General features: G+C 41.7%; 4 protein-coding genes across 9 annotated transcripts; 2 read left to right on the top strand and 2 right to left on the bottom strand.

Annotated features, from left to right (window-relative positions):
• Window positions 1-8: 8 nt before the first annotated feature.
• Window positions 9-4,852, bottom strand: Tan (C45 family peptidase tan). The gene is made up of 8 exons (XM_078186271.1): window positions 4,641-4,852; window positions 3,945-4,079; window positions 3,021-3,218; window positions 2,629-2,739; window positions 1,455-1,671; window positions 1,113-1,353; window positions 841-1,037; window positions 9-522 (listed from the first exon to the last, which is right to left on the bottom strand). Exons 2-8 carry the CDS (start codon window positions 4,059-4,061, stop codon window positions 398-400), a joined length of 1,206 nt encoding a protein of 401 aa, XP_078042397.1. The 5' UTR covers window positions 4,062-4,079; window positions 4,641-4,852; the 3' UTR covers window positions 9-397.
• Window positions 4,853-6,293: 1,441 nt separating this feature from the next.
• LOC144472933 (DDB1- and CUL4-associated factor 11) lies at window positions 6,294-10,299 on the bottom strand. Its single transcript, XM_078186399.1, has 10 exons — window positions 9,865-10,299; window positions 9,313-9,427; window positions 8,991-9,237; window positions 8,770-8,916; window positions 8,503-8,684; window positions 8,350-8,442; window positions 7,907-8,153; window positions 7,667-7,822; window positions 7,480-7,586; window positions 6,294-7,375 (listed from the first exon to the last, which is right to left on the bottom strand). The coding sequence occupies exons 1-10, from the start codon at window positions 9,942-9,944 to the stop codon at window positions 7,223-7,225; spliced, it is 1,527 nt and encodes a 508-aa protein (XP_078042525.1). The 5' UTR covers window positions 9,945-10,299; the 3' UTR covers window positions 6,294-7,222.
• Window positions 10,300-12,415: 2,116 nt separating this feature from the next.
• Bma (SCY1-like protein bma) lies at window positions 12,416-21,805 on the top strand. Of its 6 annotated transcripts, none has more exons than XM_078186390.1 (19): window positions 12,416-12,556; window positions 13,389-13,667; window positions 13,800-13,934; window positions 14,030-14,212; window positions 14,300-14,420; window positions 14,530-14,619; window positions 14,763-14,908; window positions 15,082-15,212; window positions 15,434-15,548; window positions 15,649-15,794; window positions 15,868-16,021; window positions 16,104-16,350; window positions 16,549-16,717; window positions 16,804-16,985; window positions 17,090-17,146; window positions 17,501-17,727; window positions 17,863-18,012; window positions 19,330-19,383; window positions 19,529-21,805. In XM_078186390.1, exons 2-19 carry the CDS (start codon window positions 13,515-13,517, stop codon window positions 19,577-19,579), a joined length of 2,511 nt encoding a protein of 836 aa, XP_078042516.1. In that variant the 5' UTR covers window positions 12,416-12,556; window positions 13,389-13,514; the 3' UTR covers window positions 19,580-21,805. The 6 variants fall into 6 exon arrangements, with proteins under 6 accessions (XP_078042516.1, XP_078042515.1, XP_078042519.1 ...); XM_078186389.1 differs by having other exon boundaries at window positions 19,330-19,468; XM_078186393.1 differs by lacking the exon at window positions 19,330-19,383.
• Window positions 21,806-23,720: 1,915 nt separating this feature from the next.
• Window positions 23,721-25,020, top strand: LOC144472931 (uncharacterized). The gene is made up of 3 exons (XM_078186397.1): window positions 23,721-23,879; window positions 23,948-24,103; window positions 24,244-25,020. Exons 1-3 carry the CDS (start codon window positions 23,721-23,723, stop codon window positions 25,018-25,020), a joined length of 1,092 nt encoding a protein of 363 aa, XP_078042523.1.

The raw sequence follows: 25,020 nt of genomic DNA, 5'->3' as shown, positions 1-25,020 counted from the left end.
TTTGTTAAAACAATGATCGCTTTTGTCACCTGATATTCTTCTTATGTTTTTTTATTTAATAATTATATCTGTACGTATTATTTGTATCTATTATATATAGCGCTTACTATATTTCCGTAGTTTTCAAAAAATTATACGGGATTTGTGATAATAAAACAGTGAGAAAAAATAGTATATCTTGGGAGATTTTACTTTTTGTTAAATGTATTCTGTTCTATAACATCAAAGAATAGCGTAGTATAACATCAACTCTTATGCATTGCAAATCGTATTACAGGTTAATGTGATTGTACATTTAGTCGTTTATGTTCAAACGATTTAAAATTTTAGAAGCAGCTCTATTTATACATGTATAGTAACGATTCGGTTTTGCAACGAAACGTTCCATAACTTGACATTACATAACAGAATTTGATAATAAGTCATGACCATGTATCTGCATAGGTATCACTAGAATCGGCTCAGAAGAACTTGGTTTGTCCGTGTATACAGTCCAGGTCTTTTCAATACAATCAAAAATACCTGCAAGCAAAATTTTAATAACAATAAAATAATATTAACCCTTTGCACTCGGCTGTCCCCTCTCAGGGGACATCGTAATTCTAGTATATGACTAAACATTAAAGTTTATTAGCGATTTGCATTTCTCGATGTCTACAAATTCATATGAATCGAATATTATTATAACAATATTATATATACATATACATATATATCGTATACTATATAATAATATTATTGTTTATAAGCGCTGGTAGGCAACATCCATGATGGCGCCGAGTGCTAAGGGTTAATAAAATATTATAATATAATAAATCTGTAAAAAGAACAGAAACATACCTGTAGCGATTGTTTTGACGGGATCATCCTTATTAATGTCTTGGTAAACCCTGTAATCGTTGGTAGTTTGATCACTCAGAATATCTATAACATTCTGGCGATTCTTTGGTGGAGGATGCTTACAAATTATTTCCATTCTTCTGTCGCTGCTGTCTATAATAAGACCGCTAACTTCCGGCACATTCAACCGAAGATATCTGAAAATATTGAACGTGTGACGCGGTGCGCAAGAAGAGCGTCGGAGAGAGGGGGGATGCGAACACGATGCTCACTTGTTGCAGTGAAAAGTAAATTCTCCAGGGCTGATGCTGAGGATATTGAGTTGTGATTGTGTGGAATCAGTTTCACAGGGACCCACTTCGACATTGTGAAACACCCTGTCACCCTCTTGTGTTATGAAGGTCATATTCACCGAAAACCCTTCGGCCGCGCCGCACCCTTCGTTTTTCAATATCTGTTGAGCTTCAACGTAATTCTCCGCAGACAAAAGTGCTCGAGTCAAAAAATACCTAGCTGCACAAAGCGAAAACGATATTCGATACTAATTTAAATTAATTTATCTCTAAGCGATACCGTAGAAAGATAAACAATGTAAACGAATGGCTAATACTCACGCGTTTTACCGGATCGTAGACTTGCGGCACTCAAAGTGTTGATGCTATAAGCTAGTCCATGACAATTGTAACCCATTGTGTATCCCGGCAAAAATCCTGCATAACTCAGGGACGTAAATTTCTCTTCTTTGCAGCCTGGCTCGACTAAATGCGCGGAAACCAGGTACCAATGATTTAAAGTTTCGCTCAACGCATCCTCATTATGCCCTAAAATTTCCTATATCGAAACATTGAAAAGCAAATTCAGCGATTTTCGTATGATCTGTGACCAAAGGAAACCTGTTACTTTCGTCAAAATAATAATATGGAAGAAAACAGAAATGCAATCCAATTATCTTGTATGTTGAAACCCGAAACACGCTGTCCGCCTCCTTCTTTATTATCATTGCGACTCAGAAGAATGTTTGTACAAAATATTGGATAAATTCTAGCAATCTAAGGATTAATTAAATATATTCCATATAAGCATATAGAAAACATTAAATCTTTGTTACTGCTACAAATATTTCTTGCTGTATGAAAAATATATATGCGGAAATTGGTCAAGAATATATCAAAAAAGAGATTATTGTTAAAAATGACGGGTACATTTGATTCTTACTGTTTTTTTTCTATAAGATACTATGGTAAATTTAACATGAAACAATTTTTATTTTCAAAAGGCTCCATACAGGGTTCATACAGCGCCAATTAGTAAATGGTAAAACTCTCAATGATACCAGTAGAGTAAATTGCACCCACGATAGTAGTGGCTTCGGCGGAGAAATTTCAACGCTCGTTCGGGGATCTGTATAGCGTTAATTAACGGCAGAACGCTCAAACTGATGAACAATCAATTTTGCTAACACCTGATGATGAGAAAATGACTTTTACCGGATTTTATAATCCACTTTATGGTAAAAACGACAATCTCTATATCTGCGATAACAAATAAAATCCCAGTCACATGATACAGATACTGGAGTGCCTTCTAAATGTTTCTGTTTTCTCAGAATATTTTTCTACTCTCCAAATATGTTGATCGGCCAGTGAACGATTCTTTGACATGATTACGAATGATTTTACGATCTTAAGTAAATGAATCCTAAAGAGTGGCCTTCCAATTTTAATTTGAACACTGACAAATTTGGACACATAATTAAAGATCGTTGCCCTCATCGATCAGTTCTCTTACCTGTCCTGGTTGATTGCACATAATAGTCGAACAACCGACTGGTAGATCATTTGCCCGATCCTGATTATTTGCGACATTTGGGATGATATCGTCCAGATGCATCAGAAACAGCTGCGAACCGGAAAATAATTAAAATCGGGATTTGTACCGCGCGATCACAGAGAGATTGCGCGACAGGTAAACTAACAAACAGTAGCTCTAAAAAGTATTCATGCACTAAGTATTTAATTTTCGATAAATTGTTGATATTTAGACTCTCATAATTTCGTTAAAACAAGTTGTACTACCATAATCCTGGATTTATTTTGTGGAGCTACCGTAAATCGGGTCAACTCGAAAAGGTACACATGAGAAAGGAATCGATCGCGCTGATCGAACACCCGTCTATTTACCTTATGAAAAGGAACGTTCGCTCCATCGGCCGTTCCATGGATTTCCCTGAGATAGCCGGGAAATTGTTGCTCCACGCAGCTAAGAGTTTCCTCGTATACCTTTTTGCCGGCTTCGGTCTCATAAAGCGGCAGGTATGTTTCGTTTAGAGGTTTATATATATTTAAGTACGATTGGATCAATCCGGAGAACGTACGACCCTAACAGAAAACATAGCATTACTTATAGGAAGGCAGAAAAATCGGCAGATTCGATTTGAACGCAACAGCTAATTCGATAAATCGCGCACGTTACGCGCCGCGCTGTTCGACGAACGCGCGTTATTAGAAAACGTCACATGCTGCACAAGAAGATTTTAGCCAACCACATGTATTATCTTAGTATAAATTTTATGTAACGGTAAATGCTTGTTGCGTAACGTATTCAACGTCTTGGAAACAAGGTGCGAGAATAATTCGCGTACGTCTTCGATGTGAGCGAACCATCGAATAGGCACGTATTTCCGAGGATTTTTTGTTCAAACGCGTAATAAGATACTGCAGACATCTGGCAGCCAATGACAGAAAATATTACAAGGAAATTCAAATAGCATCTACTTCTTTTTTACTTGCAAAGGTTAATCGGTATAATAAATTAAGGAGATTTGCTCCAAGCGGCTCCTTCTACGTCGTTTCCGTTCGTATCTTTTAAGACAATCGTTGCCATTATCTCGTTACTAATTTATGTAACCACTAACTCGGTTTCTTAATGAGTTTTTTTCTCGTTTTATGGTCAATAAATAGTTAATTTTTAACGATGAAATAAGCTACTTGAACAAGTGTATATACACGCACACCGTTACGCTCAGCAATTGTGCACTGGTGCACGTGGCTAGCATGCGTATAATTGCGAGCGCGAATTCGATCAAAGAGATTGAATATTCTTACGATATCGAAACCAATGTCGTAATGACTGCCTCTCGTGTAAATGACAGGAATTGCATGCCTCCTTCCAATATCGTTGGGCTCGCGCGTACCTTCTGAAGTATTTTCCAGCGTGGTCATTGTAGTTGCAGATGTTACCTGTTTCGAACGATTACTAAATGATTATTATATTTCACGATTCAGTTTTCAGTGCAAAATTCCACGCGATACTTTTTCCCGTCAACGTGAGTTTTATCCCCTTTTTCCAACTAATATAATTTTTCCGTGTGATGCAGTTAGATAGTTTTCGACGTTATAAAGACACTCCAATTTTCCTCATCCAACTGTTTTGACAAATCTATGAAGATTACTATGCCCGATAAAAATCACATGCATCGTCCTCGTTTGATTATCAGCCGCGTAATAGTGGGGTGCGTACCGAATCAGTCACGCAAATATCTAGATGATTTCGTTTTGCAAATGATGCTTTGTTTTACTTTTAACCGCGGATTTGATCGCGTTTACGACAAATATGCGCGCGTGAAATGTCACGCGATAAATACTGCTTGAATAACTCGACTCCGGTCGCTTATAATTGCTTCAGATATGTTTCCCTTTCACGAAGATCCGCGGTCTAACTGTTATAAAATAGACGGCAGAAGAATAAACAAAAATAACGAATAGGAGCAGAAAGCACAGATTCGCGTTCAGCGAACATACCTGCGCTTATGACTGCTTTTGTCTCTCGGGCGTGTTTGAATTCGATCACAGAAAGGAATATGCGTGTGTCCTCTGTCTCGATAAAAAAAACGGCGATATGCAATACGAGATGCGAGGATTCGCGACAACTTCCAGGGTATTCGGAAAACAACAGTTCTAGACGTCGTTCTAACGGCGATGAGTGTCGCGCGACTGACGACTTACGATCGGTGTCTCCCTGTTACGAAGACCGTAAGTCTGTCTAATCTACCTTTTATCGACTTCCATCGATTAGCAGAGTTGTGCGGCATGGATAGCGAGTCACCTCAAGGGGAAAAAGAATTCCCCGGCGTTTCGGTTAGGAATGTATTGTATTTCCATTACCATTGCCATCACCATCATCATCGACACTGGCACCGGCATTCGTCATTGGTATCGGCATTGGTTCCGCGATGCAATATCGTCGGGCAGACCCTTAACGTTCCTTGGATATTATTTTCTTTTAATTAAGAGCCGCAGACTCCAGGGAAAACATATCTTTCCGAACGCATACGAATGATCACGCGACTATTGCGAACTCGCCTACTCGCTCGCGGCGAACTGGATCGGGCAATTTTTTCTTTGCCGTTCGCGCTTCTAACTCGGAATTCGCGTTTATCGGGTCACCCGAGGAGAAGTTTCGTTGCGATCGAATACGATAACGTTGACTAGAGTTATCAATTTGTCAGGCAGTGATGCGAGTCAATCGCTTTTCATTCATCACAAAGAGAACTTGATAAATGCATGAACGCTATATCATAATAGAGCTTTAATCACTGTCAGAACGGGTTACAAAATCAACTTGTGATTACAGAGATTGCAAATATCACTTAAAACCGATGTATTTATATTATGACAAAAATCGGGCAAAATCGGAAGTATGTCTCGTTATTTTTATGAAGTAATATAAAATTCTCACTTCTACTGTTCTCTAACTCAAGCATTAAAGCAGTAGCATTTAGTTCTGCTAGAGCAATTAAGCAATTAGCCTTGTTATTAGTATTCCAATAATTCTATTCATCACACACATTAAATTCTAAACACAAATGCACATTACGCGCTCGTAATCTTATTGCTCTTTTTGTTATGCTCCATTTAAGGAAATGCAACTGCGACCACTTACACGGATTGTGTCGCGGTTTACTGAGACACTTCTACGTACTATCGGCTAACTATTGCAACCAAATGTTTCTCAGTTGATTTTCTTAAGTTATTCATTCGCTGTTGATTTTCTCTTAATTAGATTGATATGAATAGCGATCGAACCAAGGAAATCGATCCGCGACGAAAAGGGAAAGGTAACCGTGAGAGAGTCGGATTAATAGACGGTCGATAGCGTTGTAAAAATGTATCTGGTCGTATCATGATTATGCGTGTGAGTATGAAGAAACCTTGTGCACTTTCTATCGCACAACCAGCCATTATTCTGGCTTCCAAATGCGCCTCTTTCATGACTATACATGGACAAGAACGGTATAATAGTACATTTTTTACGGCTTCCTAGGGACCTTCGTGGATTGCATCACGCGTAGTTACGCGTACAGATGCAGGTACTAAAAAATAGGCAGGCTATTGTACTCTTTATAAGCTTGCTAATCCATCGCGTTGTTAGACGAAAAGGATGGATAACACAGATTCTATATTTTAACAATTTATTAGTATACACTGTAAGTTATACGCGCTCGTATTCGTGTGTGTATGCATCGTGTCTGTATTCCGAAGTTGCGTATCTTGCGTAGATGTATATACATTTTTGGGAATCGGTACGCAGTTTCAATGTATTTTACAAGTAACACATTGTGTGTAAATTGACAGACGATCATTTGCCCTCTTACTTCTAATCGGTTTGAAACGCAACGACGTCGTAAAAACCACCATCTCTTTCGACATCTTGTTGCTTCCTTGTTTCGTTCTTCCTTTCCTGTGCCACTTGTTGTTGAACTTCTATTGGCATGTTTCTTGGTAATCGTGAACGAGGGTGAAATACGATTACAAACGTGACAATTTACTTTTTTATAAAAACTCTAATTCGACTCGTCGAAATGATGCGTAAGAAATAAACTTACGAAACAAATCGTTTCGTTGCGGAAGAATAAATTTTTAATTATCTAGATTTGTAGCTTTACAATGGGTACGCTTAAAATTCTGCAGGAAGGGTAGGGAAATTACAAATGTGATAATGGATAATATAACAGGAAAGGAGGAGGAATGGAAAGAAAGCAATGTCCGATATCAAGATACAGGAAGATGGGTCCATCGAAAATGAGTTTTTTGGTTCGAATCATATCCCGGTCTCATTTTCAACGTTGTTTAAGTCTTGTTCCGGTAACGTGCCATCGGGATGGCCAAAATATCACGATGTTGACTCCACAGAGGCCCGTGTTCATTCAGCAATAACTCAGTCTTGTAGAAGAAAGTTAATCTCTTAAATGTCGATGAGTAACAGCGATCGATACAAAAATATCCTGTCGACATGTATCGAGTACTAACTCCTTCCTCGTAGGAACGAAAAGACTGAATTGATTCCGAAAAGATCCAGTTACTCGGCAGAACGACTATGAGACTCAACAGGGCCGAGTGGCGCGTTTCGCCCTTTGAGCAGCTATTCGTCGACTACGCCTCAACGGAGGCGATTCCGTATCCCTTTCATCTTCAGAATCAGAATTGCTTAGAGCGGTCTTGCCGGCGTATCGCCAACTGATGACCGCACCATCCCACTAAAAAGAACCCAAGTTATATTAATAATAGGCAATGGGATACGTTGAAATATTCCATTATCGGGCATCAGTCGGTAGTCAAAGCGTTACTGATGAATACTTACGGAAGTCGAAACAATTTCTTGATGGTAAGGATGCCAACTAACGTCGCGCACGCATCCTGAATGTTCTCGCAGTGTGCTAACTATTCTGCCCGTTAGTACATCGTAAACTACAATTAAAATGCGTTGTTGTAGTCTCTTTCTGACAATGTATAGTTCGCTTTTTAATAAATGGTAAAATGAAACATACTTATTACTCTTCCCCCAGCACATCCAGTGTATATATACCTCTGACCGGTAATCGCGGGAGGAGAAAAGTGGCAACGTATCAGAGTCTGAAGAACCGAGTGCCCACGGTATGTCATGATGCTTGTGTCACCCTCTAGCATGTGCTTTGCTTTATGTACTAAGATAAAGAGAACATCGATTATTAAGATTGCAACGCGACAAAGCTTGTCAAAATTGTAAGTTGTTGGATTTGGAGACTTGCTTCGCTTTGGTACACGTTGCCATCGGTAATCCCAGGTTTGATTCGCGACAGCTTTCCGTGTGTTCAGTTCACCCATGAGATCCGAGAACGCGCGCACATCCCACAGTTTGATTGTTTGATCTTTACTGTTTGTGATGAGATATCGACCGTCGCCGCGTGGATCAACGTACGTGATCCCGTCCATGTGACCAGCCAGTATTCCCACCGGATGTGGACTCGATTCGTTCAACGTTCTCCTGTCCCAGACCTAAATAAGCCAAGAAATGGGGGGAGAGGGAAAGAGCGCGCGCGAAGAAAGAAATAATAACGAAGAAACAAGAAAACGAAACAATAATGAAACGATTCAAATGTAGAGGATGAAGGAAAAGAACGAAAGAAAGACAGAAAAACAGTTGTAGAGATGAAGCGAAGAATCTCGGCTTGTTAAAGGATGTCGACGATACCTTACAGAGACCGTCGTCGCCAGCACTGTATAGAATTTGCGATGTGTTGTCGGCAAACACTACTGCGTTTACATCATTATCATGGCCTTCGATCTAGAACGGACATAAACAATTAGCAGTGTACAATGCAAAAAGGGGAAGAAGCCTACAAACCCTAAATGCGCGTTGATGACATTCCCTGTCATAGACATATAGATAACCGTCGTTTGCTCCACCCAAAATTTCTCGACCATCGCTAGAAAAAACTAGAGAAAACACGCAAAACCTTCGGTCTTCTGGACATAGAGGTAGCGATTCTTGTGCGCACGAATCTCCGTAAACAGGACACAAATATACTAAAAGCATAGGAAAAACAGAAGTCCAATAATATTCCAGGAGCATAGGGAAGGCCTTCATAATCTTTCACTAGATTCTACTCACAACATTCTGACCAACTAGAATATACTATATAATTGCCATCAGGACTAAAAGCAGTGTCCAAAATACTCCATCCTACATCTCGAGCTAAAATTGTCTTGAACTCTGTAAATTCACCGTCGTGTGTTCGATAAAGACGTAGAAACTTATCTATAACAAATGAGAACTGTTAGAAAAATACAAAAACTAAATCTACAGGTCACAAGCTTGACAACGGATCTTACCTTGACTGGCCGTTAAGAAAAATCTTCCATCTTGGGAATAAGATCCGCAAAAAGCTTTAGCATTGTATTTAGCAACCTGATGCATTTTGTTTGGCAAAAAACTACTGCTTATTCTGCACCTTTCTCCTGTACTGAAACCAGGACCCAGGGTTCTCCTTTGAATCATGGACGCAATGGAAATGTTGCGTTTGTCGACATCACTAACAAATCCACAAGCCTGCTTAGTAGCTAGACTTATTTCACTTTTCTAAAAGAAAACACACACAATGTGAAACCATGTCAGCAATGTAATCGTCGGTCATGTATTCAAAATTTAACGAACATCTAGTCTGGATGTGTTTGGATGTAAATGTAAATGGGACGTCAATCTCGGTGAACTTGTGACATATTCTTCGTCCGAGTCATCGTGATCCGAGGATATGATGTGTAGCTGCCCGCTGCAAAGAATCGACGAGAAAATGTTAAACATTTCGATGTTGTCGCAAATTAAGAAGAGAGATGGACAGTGAGGTTGGGATGTTTTGAAAATGCAAAATATTTTCGAGAGATTCGTTTAATATTTCGCAGGATAAAAGTGAATTTGGGACAAACAGCATCATTGAGAGAAACGGAGTTACATTCGAAATTTGATATTATTTTTAATTTCTTAAAGCAACGCATAATGACTAGATTTCTCTTCTCCGTCTCTTTCTCTCACACCGTGTATCTCTCTTCGTCTCTTTCCCGTTCCGATTCTCTGTCTATTCCCTTCTCGCTCTATCTTACGTCCTTTCTCTGTCGCACATTCACGAGCATATACACACGCGCACATAGCCCAACGAAAAGATCCACGACGATGTTAAATCTTTCGACGACGAGATGTTGTTCAACCAACCTGCGTATCAAATATTGCAAGACAGCGGTCAGCCCACGATCATGTTCGATGTCCATAGTCCGGGAATTAATGCCTCCCATGCAGGGAACAAACGAATCTTATTTACTGTCTAAAAGCAAACACAAGGAAAACGTCCAAGGGTTGATGGCGTTAGTGCAGCGACTATGACAGTTGAAACAGACGATGACAGGAACAAGAGAGCGCGTGAGAAGTTACCGACGTAGTGGGGAGAGCAAACCGAACGAGCCAACGATACGCTTTCCGTCCTTCGTTTCGTCAAGACACGTGAACAATTCGAGCTAAGAAAATCAAAATCAGTTGCAATTTTCTTCTCCTAGAGATATCTAGTGGTACCACGTTCGGAACAAATGCTTTGAAACCTGGGTCAACGGAAAGAGTGCTGTCCAACCGTGTGTGCGTGCGTGTGTGCTAGCTGTTGCGTGTGTATGCTCGGATTCAAGGGTGAGGGGAAGATGGCGGCATGGCGCGCATGAAATGCATGTAATCGCAGAGTTGGGTATTAATCGATTAAAGTTTTTAATTTCATCGATTGATTAATGCTTAAAATGAAATCAATTAGTCATCATAAAATTGGTGATTGTTATAATCGATTGGTGAAATTAATCGTCAATCGTTGATTAGAAAAGGTGAATCGTCAAAAAATCGGCGATTGATTTAATCCATTGATCAAACCATTTGTCATCTGCCGATTAAATTATAGAATTATGATTAAATTAATTGCTGAAAATCGGCATTTAGTTTAGTCGACCGATGAAATAAATCATCATTATTGGCGTATTGCATTGTAGCTCATAATTTATATAACCGCTTCTAGGTCTTCGATAATCACAAGCTAATCGCTTGTCTCTCGATAACGCTAAAAAATTCGTTCCACAGTACTCTCTAGACTTCGTGGTTTCGATTATCATTTACATAGATAACAAAATGTATATTTTAATCGTTTAATATTTAAGATTTTTGTACAGGCTGTCATTTTTTGGACATGTTTGGATGTAATAGTTTCCTAAATATGGTCGTCAGTGCGTTTTCCTGATATTTTCAGAATTTAAAATATTATTAGAGGAAATACAGTAAATACGTGCGTGAACACCTGGTTGCATACGCAAGGGTAATATACATATGTTCTCTACTTTTCTTTTTATACGAGATAACGTTCAAATACGTTTTGAAAATGCGAATCGTATCAATTACGTATATTAAATTAATCTCTAGATATGTTGATTCGTCTAAAAATGAATGTGACATAACGAAACAAAAATAGACGATATGCAGTACCTTCGCATACACAACCAAAATACATGCATATATATGCATAAATGATTTCAAAGTAGTATTTACGTTGTTTGTTACACAACAGCCATTTTTATGGAAAAATATGTATACATCAAAATGTGGAAATCTGAACGATCTATCTATCTATCTAATAATAATTACGGATTGAAAATATAGATATAATATAGAGTATAATATAATGTTAATGCGTTGAATTCTCAGATGTGTTTTATCGAGAATTACTAGATACATTTACCTCTTCGTTTGTATTACGCAATAAAAATTCTGCAATGTCTCGATAAATGCGGTCTTGTTATTTTCAAAAATAAATACAAACTAGTCGCTTTAGGCTCTATAGCTCAAATGTTGAGACCTTAAGGTTGAGGTAAGAAGCAGCTGGATCTATTTTCATTCCCTATTTCCTTGCACCCCCACCCCAAATTTTCCCACTTTCTTTCCTTTTCCCGTTCCCTCTCCCTGGCCATCTCCCTCTCTCCATTTCCTTCTTTTACTGATCGTGTCCCATAGGTGCGATCCGTATCCTGAAAGCCGCAACCCATTCCCCGTAACACCTGGTGCCTAGATTCGGGGCTGGAACGTGTCCTCACGATCGGAACTGTCTCTTGTTTTGCATTTCACGTTCGTAGCTTCTCTGCAGGCAGAATATCCTGTCGAGAACATTGCGTTTTCTCCTAACCAGAACTACAACCGGACGCAGGATCAGCAAGGACCTTACTAGAAGCCGAAACAAGAGCTGAAAACCGAGGTCGTGGTCAAAGAGCCGCAGCCGGGACCGGAGCGAGCGCGCATGCGTCTCTTTATCACCTGGTTGCAAGTTTCTCGCATCGAATGACGACACCGTTAATTTGTGCGATATCGATAACGCGATCCTCGAGGACGAGACGAAAGCGGAGGGTAGCGGGTTCAGGAGGTGAAAACGCGTAGATGTCAGCGAAGCGACAACGTCAGTTTCAACGGTGACGTTAACAACATCTACCAGGCCGAGGACGACAACGGAGGGGCTGCGTAAGGACAAGAAAAGGAATGTGATTGTCGACGCATTTCAGCTACGCTGAACAGGAAAGAAAAGGACACGGGGAAAGAGACAGAGTACCGTCGGACCCGAGGGAGGAGAGCGATGGTGTCGGCAGTGGGTGAATTTGAATCGATGGAATCGCGGTGAAATCGCGCGTCCTGCGTGATCCTGCTCGGCCGTTCCTTTAGATTCCTGGCGGGTTCCCAGTGGGTTCCCAGCGAGTTTCCGAGTGGCGCGCGCGTGCTCCGAGCTCCGAGCTTCGAGTGATCGCGCATCGCGCACATTACCCTTCTTTCGGTTTCTTCGTGCCGCTTCTAGTGCTTCTATGCAGGGCTACACGGTTCTCGTTCACTAAGGCAACAGGTGAGCCATTCTCGCTTGCGAATCGATTCGCTCTTTCTTCTCGTTCGATTCGGTTACCTTTCTTCTCCCGTCTCCTACTACTCCTCTATCTCCTTTTCCTACATCTTCGTCTCTGTCTCCTACTTCGACTTTACCTTTTTCCTCTGATTCGGGTACTGATTGACGCATAGTACTCGCGACATACGCGTTACGTAGTCCGGGCTCCATTCAATGTGTTTTATCCGACAGTTCTCGCGTGACGAAGACGCGAATCGCGTTCGTTCAATCATCGTCCGCCAAAAAAATCGTTTCCGCGCTGTCTTACGTCGACCCCTCCGAATGCGAACTAAACTCGGATCGATCCAGTTTCCCCTGCGGCTGCAGAATGGATTAAATCGTAATCGACCCCGACTCCCGTTTTCTTTCGTCCTCCTCGAACCTTCTTCCCCCACAAACGATCGACCGCATCTCGAGAAAGTCGACACTTCTTTCTCTTATCGGTACGGTGTATAAGTGCCGATTCAACGATCTGCAAACGTAATCCAACTTTACGCTGTAGTTTGATCCTTCGGCTAGCGCGGCGCCCAGTATGGTATAAACGATCAATCCGAATTTTTGCCATACGATTCGATCGAAGATTTTCGAGATCATAAAACTCGTAGTTTCGTTGTCCGTCAGGTGTTTGATCGGCAGAGTATCGCGAAAGCACGAAGGGTCCGAGGAAAGCCGATGGAACGAAGAGTCAGGAAAGTCACATCCTTGGCGACTTTTTATACGGTCGATAGCTTTCGGTTTACTTTTCGGTACGATTTAATCTATTGTCACGAGAAAAGTTTCTTTTGGTGTGTGACAGGTAGACGCGATAATCGGGTACGGTGTAACAGTTAGAATTGGGCGTCGAGTGCCGGAAAGACGGAAGAGGAGTTCCGATCCTAGACGATTCGATGAACGTTAAGGATTAATCTTCGCGAGACACGTCATGTTCGCCAAGTCGAAAGCAAGCGGATCAACGCCGAGCGTTCTTCTCTCGAATCCTCTGAACAATATTTACGAAGTGGGGGAGCAGTCGGCTACCGCGGGTCCTGAAAACGCTTGGCGTGTTTACGATGCATACAAAAAAGATGACAAAAAGGTAAGACGGATCCGTCGACGATCGAATCGCCATTGTAACCTTGACATCGTGACCGCGACCATGACCGTAACCTAAATCCTGATCGCGACCATGACACAGTGACCGTGACCGGTTTCCATCCATGGTTTCCAGGAAGTCTCGATATTTCTGTTCGACAAGAGATCGGTCGAAAAGCTCTGCAAGCCGAAACGAAAAGAGATTGTTACGGATATACTGCGGAAAGGTGCGTTGGAGATGAAAAGCACCGGCCACCCGAAAATACTTCAGGTAAGTCTCGCACCTCGCAATTCGCGACCGGCAACTGGCAACCGAGAACTTGCAACTGGCAAATTTCTGGTGATTTGTCGTTTGTTTCCCGACAGGCGTACAAAGTTGAGGAATGTTCGGACAGCCTGGCATTCGCGTCAGAGCCCGTCCTGGCTAGTCTCGCAAACGTATTGGCATATAGGGAGACGAGCAATCTCGATCGTGGTACCGGGCATCGTACCACTTTCGCGAAGGAATACAAACTCCTCGATATCGAGATTAAGTACGGGCTTCTGCAGGTGAGATGCGAAGCTTGTGTTTTCGATTTCTTCACGTCCTCCCATCTTCTCATTCCGTTCTCTTCTCTTTTCTCTTGGACGCGTCAGATCGCCGAGGCCTTATTATTTCTTCATGAAAGTTGCAAAATTCTTCATAGAAACGTTTGTCCCGCTAATATTATAATTACCAAAAGAGGCACTTGGAGACTGGCTGGTCTTGAATTTATCGGTAAGTCGCTGCTGCTATTGTTGTTGTTGTCGTTGTCGTCGTTGCTTAAACGCAGTTATCGCCGTCTCACTTGTTCTAATGGTCCGTTTGTCTTTCTTTTTTCCGATAGTAAAGAATACTAACGACGATATGCCGATACCTTTGCAACCATGGACGAACCATGCGTCGAAACTGACGCAGCCTAATCTCGATTACATGGGTAAGCATGTTGACAATCTGTTCGTAAGCGCACCGTTGAATTGTCACGATCCGTTTTTCTTTTAAACTTGCATTCGAATCTGACACGTTATGTGTACCGTGTAACGTGGCAAACGCGTGTAACGTGTAACGTTGCGGCCGTAGCTCCAGAAATACAGCAAAAGAAACAGGGAAGCTTCTACAGCGACATGTACAGCTTTGGCATGACTATATGCGCGATTTTCAATCAAGGTCGGCCACTGATTCAAGCGAATCACAGTTGCACCGAATACATCAAGCAAATAGATAACGTGAGTTGATCACGTGTTTACTTTCGTTGATTCCTGTCGACTCTCTTAAGATATATTCTTCCTACTCGTTGTTCTCTTCTTTCCAAGTCTTTTCTCTTTCGCTATTGAACGTGATCCGTCGTGATCGTGATCGGTTCCAAAAGGGGCATTTTTCGTATGTTGTTGCACCGCAGCTTGTCACACAAGTCGCCGAGATGTTGCCTTTCATTCCGGTGCCTCTGCGAGAAGCCGTCGCTCATCTGTTGCGCAACGAGCCGGAACAAAGGCTGACCGTTCAATCAATGCTGCGAATCAAATATTTTCAGTACGTAGCGATAACCAACCATCTTGAATCTTGCCTGTATTGTACGTTCACGTTACTGTTCATTTTTATTCGAACGAAACGCGACCTACGAAATCCTTTACTCCGTTCGTCGAAAAGTACGCTAAGATAAAACGGTCAAATACGAATTGTTTCGTCGTTCGAATAATTATGGTTCACGGACATCGTGGGCAATGTTCCATCGAACTTCGCTGTCTTTCCAGAGATCCTTCGCTTGAACCTCTCCAATTCCTGGACGAGAGCAAAATGAAAACTGTGCTGCAGAAAGAGCATTTTTACACAGCAATCCTTAAGGAGAAATTACCTTATATACCAAAGGTAATTGGTAATCCAGTCTGAGCGTCGTATTATTAAATGTGTGGTGAATCTGCTAACATTCGATTAACCGTGAATTCTACCGATGCGTTCCGATTCTTAGAAACTATGGTACCAGCATGTCTGGACATACCTGCAAAGCGAATTGGAAAGCCAAGAAGTTCAGTCGGCCGTTCTACAGTCGGTATTTTACATCATGCAAGACAGCACGCAGGAAGAGTACGATTATTTCATCTATCCAGCATTAAGGTATCCGATTATCTATCTTTCTTCGGTACACTTGATCAAAAACAACGATAACGACCGAATATCATTTTCGCAGCAAGCTGTTCGCGAGTCATAAATCGATTCAGGGAACGGTTACGCTCCTGGAAAATTTGCATTTAATACTGAAGAAATCCCAGAGGAAGTACGGGGAGGCGGAAGTACTCCAGTTGCTTTACGATTCGTTTGATAATTCAACGACGCAGGTACAGGTACGTGCGGAGACCGATCGTTTACATAAACGTACTAGCGAACTCAAGACTGCTCGAGAGAACAATGTGTACGATTTTCTAGACCGCTGCGTTTGTAGCAGCTACGAATGTGATGACCGATTACATCACAGATGACGACGACATTCGACGTATCATTCTGCCAAAATTGCTTCAAGCGTTCGAACAGAAATCGGTCGACGCTCGTGTACTATTAAACGTCATTCCCTGTATGTTGAGTCGATTGGAGACGCAGAAGATCGTCGACATGATCCTGCCGTTGTTGTATAACGCTCGGCTTCAAGAACCAGAGATTATCGTTCGGGTTGTAAGTGAGTATACATATGGTGACTCCAAAAAGATTTATGGTTTGTGGTATTATTCTACTATACATACATATTATATATGTATACATACTGTACATATATAATAGCGATATTGCATCATATAGAGGACCAAATATTAACCAATCCCGATTCCTACCTGTTCGATCTTGATTACAATCGCTGACTAACTCGGCTGGTCGTTAGAAATTTATAGATTGATGTTGAAAGATAAGAAGTATGGGCTCACGGTGAGCTGGATGGCAACCCGAGCAATGCCTTCTTTGTTGCCTCAAACGATCAACCCAGCTTTGAACCTCGCTCAATTTGATGCACTCGTCACAGTTTTGCAGCAGATGTTTAGCCTCATCGAAAGGTGACAAAAACATTTTACTTTGCGACGCAACTTCTCGAACCGACAGGTTCTTACCTAATAGACGTCGTTCCGTCAATTTTTAACAGAAATCAGAGGAATCAATTATCGTTGAACCACCTATCCTCGCAAAGTCCGGAGAAGCACTGGAGCTTGCGACATCAGTATAGCACGGATAACATGCACGCTCCGGCGTTCAATATACCGAATCTCAGGGTGGAGCAACGCAAAACTTCTTCCGCCGAGGATATGGCCAGGAAAGCCAGTACGGGTAAGGAAAGCCGCTCATTGTTAACTAATGTCTTATATTTTAGCCTGCTAAAACTGGCTCACTGTTAATTGTTTACTATAAAATTGACTGCTGCCGCGGCACAGGTTCAATATCGATGACAGCTTCGGCCGAGAATATGGCAAGGAAGAATTCAGTAGTGGGTGAGTGACAGCAAAATCAGTCCGTATGCATGTCTTATAAGGACTAGTATTGTGATATAGACATCACTCTTACGTAAAATTTTAATTTTCGTAGATCATGGTACGAACTTTTTTGTCGATCCGTTAAACTATGCAATAAAGAAATATGTAGTTGTACGCAACGAATGACCTTTAGAACTCCGAAAAGTATGACCTTTGAACAAAATATTCTTGTCGTATATTGATCGTTTGCTTTACACATGTTTTGCATTATTACAATTCGACGAGATATTCTCGACGAGGTTGCCTTTTCGAGAGAACATTTATGATCGCATTATTAAGCAATATTATATCGCTTTCTTGCTCCCTTGATAGACTGGTTCTCACCTTTGAAGCACGACGGCAACTTCCTCAGAGTGAATAACATCTTTACTAACCGACGTTTATCGGACAATACATTAACGGCACCAAAGATCCGTGTTGCACAGTCCTGCGTGAGCTCACCTGGTGGGACTCCCGGTGGCGGAGTGCCGTTCCGGCGTCATTCTAGCACCGGTTCTCAAGATCCGCATGGATCTCACACCAACTTGTCACCTCCCACGGTATCGTACCTTTTTCCAACCCTTCTCTCAATTCGATACTTCAAGCGTCATTGACAATTTGCGAACACGGAAGAATTCGATGTTCGTATGCGATATTCTGTCTATACGTAATGATTTCTGTTCGGATGACGGCAGTGCGGTGGGATGCCGATAATCAGTAGCAGCGTGCCGTATTTACTCAGCAGCGAGAGTTTTAGCAGTATACGGGGAACAAGGCGTCCGTCGACTTCGTCTACCTCATCCCGACAGGGCACCGGATTGCTGCAGCAGGTTGGCTCCAGCATGGTAAGACAACTCCCCATCTGCCTGAACCTCAATGGACCACCACCACCATCACAACCAACACTTTCTCCATTACTCCAGCTACCGGGACAGCTTTCCCATTGACCCTTCGTTACAGTGTAAGGATAATCAGTAGCTTATCCATCGTCGCAGCACCTCACTTTTTTTACTTGCCATAGAGTGCTCGCGATATAGAGATCATGGCGTCACAGTGGTCGATTTTCATCATTCTACGGACGAAGACATGTTAATACGTCCCTGGTCAATACTGTTTTGCTAACAGAAAATACGTCTCCGGTGTATTGAGATTCATATCAGATTACGTTAATCATTGTCGATATCACCGTCGATGAATAAGATGAATAATAAATGCTTTGCCAATTACAATTTACTGACAGGAATGAACTTGCACAGAGTTTGATCGCTAGCATGTATAGGCTTACACAGCTAAGAGGTTAATAATTTCGTTGACTATAACTGGTTTTTCTTATCGGCAGAACAATGTTAAAATTGGCCTTTCCACAGACTAGTAGGCATTTGGACGTATTTATGATTATGCGAAAAATCGTATCTGTTATTTAAGTGATTCCCCGATTATTGTAATATTTTAAAACATTTTCAGCGATTTTAATAAGTTGAAATTATTTCAGTGGGAGAAAAAAAATGATTTCTGAATAAGTTTGAGTTATTTCAATTTTTCTGTTTATAATTAGACACGTATTAGAGACAATTTTCTTTTTTGTTTTATACCACTTTTCATGAATATCGATCACTGTGTGGCATGACAGTGGCGGCAAATATTGGTCATCCAAAGTAGTCTTCTTTTCCACCCCTTTGCAGTTCTTGTCTATGAACCGTGAAACCGGCCAATATTTCCCGTCGATACCTCGAACTGTAACGCGGTAGTAACGCTCTTGCAATTAGATGATCCATCGAGCGAGCGACTTTCGTTGCACTATGTTGTCCCAATAGCGAGGTGCATGCAGCTAGTTAGCGCATACTGTTCAAACAAACCTCAACTTAGGCCTCTAAACTGGCGTTTATGCGATACGTGCAATTTCTGTTGGAAACATAGAAGAATTGTTTGCCCACCACCTGCTCGAGAACTTTCGTATTTTTCCCAGTCTCTTTGCTTTTCAACCAGCGAATCTCTCTCTCTCTCTCTCTCTCTCTCTTTTACACCCTCCTGATCCAGCTCTTGTCTACCTTCTATTCTCATTGACTTGCCGAGACCCGCACTTCCGCTTCGCGGTTAATTTAGTCATATGCACGGTTCCACTGTCGTTCAAATTTCGAATCGATCTATCGAATTGTTCGTAGTGTTCCATTGCAATGGCTGACAAACACGCTTTGGCGTTCAAGGAGATGAGAAAGGTAGGTCTTCGCAGTTGCAAATCGATGCGGTTGCGAAGAAGCAGCAGCAACCGTGCTCGCGTTGGTCGATTCATCGGAATTGCAGGTAGTTCGATTCGATTCGTTTCCCAAAAAGTTCTAATTATAACATTTCGTCTGTTTTCAGTACCAGTTACTCAGCAAGTTCGACACAGGAGCAGAGCGGGCGCGACGCTGAATCGTTCAATCTGCGTCGAAGCATTGCAGAAATCGTGGTAACGAGCTACGATCAACCAGAATCATAAACACGAGGAGATCTCTCATGACTGTGAAAGTCATCTTTACAATCATTTATTTGGTCCATTTAAACGAAACGAAGACGAACAGCATTGGTCACGGAAGCTCTGTCGAGCAACTTTCGAAATTTAACGGGAGTTTATTTTTTACTGAACGCTTAGTGTACGTAGCTCGTACCATGCTGTCGCGACTTTTGTCTAGCATAAGCTGTCATTGTGTTTAGCGTGTAGCAACGCAAAGCCGAGAACAGAGCTTGCAACGCCTGTTCTGCCTTGCCGTGCGTACGCGCTGTACCGAAAGTAACATGATGTTTTGTGTCTTCGCCGTATACAAATAGGCTGCGTGTACCTGCGAATGTTTGCCTCGATAGAGGCGACATCAAATTTTCTCTCACTCTCTTTCTCCGTCATTCTCTTCGTGTGCTCCGTTTATTTCTGTGATAGAAAATTCGGAATACCACGATTCCATGTCAATTGTTGTACTATAAATTTTCATCTAGATTTTTGTAAAAAGATTTCAAGACCACGCGATTGCACGACCCAATAGAAGAAAAGTCGTGCGAACCGCGAGTTGTCGCTCGGTGCATTACGATGCTCCGATACATATCAATCAAATGGCGCCACTATTTGCGCAGTAGCATAATCGTATCCAAAGTTTCTCGGTATTTGCTATTGGTCTGGTTTCGATTGATTCCGGCGCTCGTACCAGACGAACGGAAATCGATTTGCGCGTAATTTGCTTCGAGTTTGTGGCCTATAAGCCGAGAAGCGATAGGGACGAATGGAAGGAAAAAAAAACAAGAAACTAGGGAGCGTCTTCGTATCAAGCGACCCTATATAAGTGTCCTTAAGGTTCGCCAAACGCGGAATGCTCCAGCACGATCGAAACATGCGCTACGGAACCACGGACAACTTTAAACTACTTTGGACAATCCTGGACAATCATGAACAGTTGTGGACAATCATTTTCGAGTTACGCGAGTATTTAAGTCCAAGACAAGATCCGGCTTGATTCGGATTCAAAAAGTCGATCGAGATACTAACACGTGTTGCTTGCTCGCGTGCTCGTCTAACCACTGGTTAATTACGTCAACGACGATTCGATAATTCGCTGACTTTTGAAGCGTTGCTCGGTCCGTCAAAACTATTATAACGATTCACGCGATCAGTGCGTTTCGCGTGTCGATCGCGCCACGGTCAGAACATGACAATCATTCTCTCGAAGCGTCGATTCCTGAACGCGTACCTGTTAGATGATAATTTATACAAGACGCACTCGGTCATTCGGCGAACTATATCTTTCGAAGGTCACGACGTGTACCAAACTTCTGGGTCTTCCTAGCTATTGCTAGAGGCTTGAGTTCGTCTTCTTGGAAACTTTCGACTATTTACAAAGACAACTTGCTACTGATTTACAATCGAGTCGTCAAAGCAGCCAGTCATTGTGAACGCTTTACTTACCGGGAACATATTTAGTTTCGAAGTATTAGTTTGAAAACGACAATCGCAAGAGATATTATTCAAAAGATATTGCTTTGTTAAATTTAGTTTTAAATTTTAAAACTTTGTATATATTTAAAAAGTATCAGACAATCATCGGTGGGTGACGAGTTAAACGGACCGTTTGATCAAGTGCGTCACTCTCGTAGTTTATTATACATATCTACAATATCTATTACCTACATCTATGTCTATATCTGTATCTGTACCCCTATCCGTATCCAAATCCATGTCCATATTTATACCCGACCCACATCCATATCCATATTCCTCTATCTGGTACTTGTATCTGTGTCTGTATCTGTACCTCCATCTCCATGTCTATCTAATCTGTATCTGTATTTATGTCTATATCTGCATAGATTTACATTTGCATGCTATACCAACGGTTACTTTCGTTCGTATTATTAGACTCATGTTTACGATGTCGTCGTCATGTTCGTTGTCGTTATTCCGCATTGAAATTCTAGAAATTGAATCGTCGACGAGCGACTTGCTCAATCGACGCCATGTCCAAAATATGTGTTCACATCGAACAAATCAAATTCCGTGAATTCCCCCCTAAAACAAGACTCGTTAAACAAAAGAGCTCGAACTACCCTACTTTCCGACTCGTTCAATCATTGTTCAATATTATCGGCGTGAGTGTATTTTCGTGTATTACTTTCAAAAACTATAATAAAGAAACAACGTGTCGAGTATGCGTTTCATTGCAACGTGAACAATGTCCAACACTCTGTGTCCTCCTTCGTTTTTACCTTAGACAACCCAAATATGTTTTTTCTAAACTTGGAAACGTTGATACGCATAGAAACATAGGCGCATAATCGCAATTATATTAGGTTGGTGCATATGAAATGTCGGTTTTTTTTACATGCGGACATTTCTCTTCCTGTTCTCGTTATACTTTTGTTTTTCGGCATAACCTCGTTTATAGCCGTACTGTCCATTGCCAGAGTCACATTTGAACAAAGGAGATTTTCTAGAAAATGTTCCCTTTTGTTATTTGATTTGAGTTTTGTACCGATATGAATTCAAACGATATTCGTATAATTGGTAATAATGTTGCAAAAACTGCACGCAACATAAACCAAGCGTTTGGGGTGAATACAGTTAATGATCGAATAGTGCAACGTTGATTTGAAAAATTTAGTTGTGGTGATTTTTCATTACAAAATGATCCGCGTGGGAGACCCAAAACGTCTGTGAAAAATGATAATCTGAAGGCATTGGTGGAAGCGGGTCCAACTATATCCATGAGGGATCTGGCTACCAGAATGAAAGTTGACCATACAACAATATTGCGACATCTTTCTGAAATTGGCAAGGTGAAGAAAATGGATAAGTGGGTACCGCACGAACTAACCCAGCGAAATAAGCTGGATCGGTTGAACGTATGCTCATCGTTACTATCCCGATTTCATCGAGAGTCATTTTTCGGTCGAATTATTACCTGTGATGAAAAATCGGTTCTGTACGACAACAGGAAAAGGTGTGCTCGGAGGCTTGATAGGGATGAGGTTTGTACCCATACCCCAAGGCCATCACTTCATCCACGGAAGATTTTAATCACAGTTTGGTGGAATGCGACTGGGGTAATTCATTACTCGTTCTTTCGAACTGGGGAGACAATTACGGCCGAAAAGTACTGCCAGTACATTGATGAGATGCACAATAAATTGAAAATTATACGCCCATCACTTGTTAATCGGCATGGCCCACTACTTCTGCACGACAATGCTCGGCCGCATACATCGCACAAGACAATTGCAAAATTAAATGATTTAAAATATGAAGTTTTGTAGCACCCAGCCTATTCACCGGATCTCTCGCCAACCGACTTTCATTTTTTAAAATATTTAAAACTGTTTTTACGAGCTAAACAGTGTGAAAATGAAGACAGTTTGAAAAATTCGATATCAGAGTTTATTAATTCTAAAGATCAGAATTTTTTAAGACAGGCATCTATGTTTTAAAGTCTCGTTGGGAAAAGTGTATTGAAGCGAATGGAGCATAGCTTGATTGAATAAACAGCTTTTGAAAAAAGATATGCAGTTTTATATGAATATATATTCACTTAAAAATCCGACATTCCGAAGCGAATGGAGCATATCTTGATTGAATAAACAGTTTTTGAAAAAAGATATGCAGTTTTATATGAATATATATTCACTTAAAAATCCGACATTTCATACGCACCAACCTAATAGTTTGCGAATACATAGCCCGCTAAGGAATGGGCTCGTTGCAAAATGGAGAGTCTACATTGGTTAAACAGAAGGGACAGGGAAAGGGAAAGTACAAGAGAAGGGAGGAAAGTATGGCTGCGTTCAATCGTGCGATACGTGTGCATGTGTATTTCGACGAATCGTGATAGGCATATTGTCATAGTTGATTCGCACATTAACGTCACAACATGCGTGTACATCGTCGAGACTTCAGATCCTCGGATGCACGCGCGTAGAGAACGAAATCGAACGTACTCAGATATTACTTATCATCTATGTTTACGATCATCTCTGTTCGAAAAGCGAAGGTCTGCAGCGCGAAAGCAAAAAGTAAAGAAAATTGCTTTGAAGAGGAATGAAGGTTTCGTTGACTCGCGTCGATGAAGACGATAACTATACGAACGGCTGCTGCAGGTTATGCCTTCGCGAAAAAGTTTATTCGAGACCGATATTCGCAGAAGGAGCCGCTACCGCGCGACTGCGTTCCCGAATTCTAGACTGTTGTCCCATCACGGTGAGTCTCCATCTGTCTTACATATTTGCCATTACATGTAATATCATGCGTGTAATATCGCCATTCAGCTGTTGGATGATGATCGCTTGCCAAGCTCAATATGCGAACTTTGCGAGAACAATCTGGATATTGCTTACCAATTCCGTCAACTATGTAGAGAATCGGAGCGCGTACTTCGCGCGCGTTTCGAGTCCAGTTTCCGCGAACGAAGCAGGACCCTCCAGGTAAGTTCTATTTTCAAAGTTGCATCCGACAACTTTGTATATTTATGAAGTCAAAAGAAGAGATGATGACGCTCTATTCGAACGACCATATCGGTTTTCGCATACAAAGGGACAAAGTAGTAGTTTGTTTATACATACAGGTGGACGGCGCGCAAACATGTCTGGACGAACGAACTAAAATATCAGTAGCAAAACCTGTCGCGGTGAGCTGCGAGATTGTTTGTGATAACAGCGAAAACGTCGACGAGACCGGAATCGGAAAACGAGCAGAATCGTTAGGCTTTCAGTCGGAAGAAGAGGAAGAAACGGAATCTGTTCGGCAACAACTAGAATCGAGAACGCCGACAATCAAACAGCGGGGAAACAAAGAGCAGGAGAAAGAGAATCACAGTTCCCAGAGCAAAACGACTACGAAAGCTGCAAAGACAACCTCTTGCGCTGAAAGTGAGAAACGAGGGGAAAAGAAGTACCTTTGCGATTTGTGCAGCAAAACGTTCGCCTCGAAATCAGGCTTGAGGTTCCACTTAAAATCGCACATCGGCGAGAAACCACACTCTTGTCAGCACTGCGGCAAACGGTTCGCCATTCCAAGTTACGCGAAAAGGCACGAGAGGATTCACACCGCGGAGAAGCAATTCGTTTGTCATGTTTGTAGCGCAGCGTTCGCCTCTTCGAACGGTCTCAGATATCATCTGAGATCGCACACTGGAGAGGCAAATTATCGCTGCGAGACCTGCGGCAAGTCCTTCGGCCGTTACAAGTACTTGAAGGAGCACGTGTTCACTCATACGGGAGAGAAACCGTTCGCCTGCAAGACCTGCGGTGCGGCATATGCCAGCTCCGGTAGCCTCTTCGTTCACGAGAAGAAGTGCAGAAACAAATCTGGGATCGGCCAGGATGGTGAACCCACTGGTTGA

The sequence above is a fragment of the Augochlora pura genome, chromosome 7 (assembly GCF_028453695.1).
Source record: "Augochlora pura isolate Apur16 chromosome 7, APUR_v2.2.1, whole genome shotgun sequence".
NCBI classification, from domain to species: domain Eukaryota; kingdom Metazoa; phylum Arthropoda; class Insecta; order Hymenoptera; family Halictidae; genus Augochlora; species Augochlora pura.
This window is presented reverse-complemented; position numbering and strand designations above follow the sequence as displayed.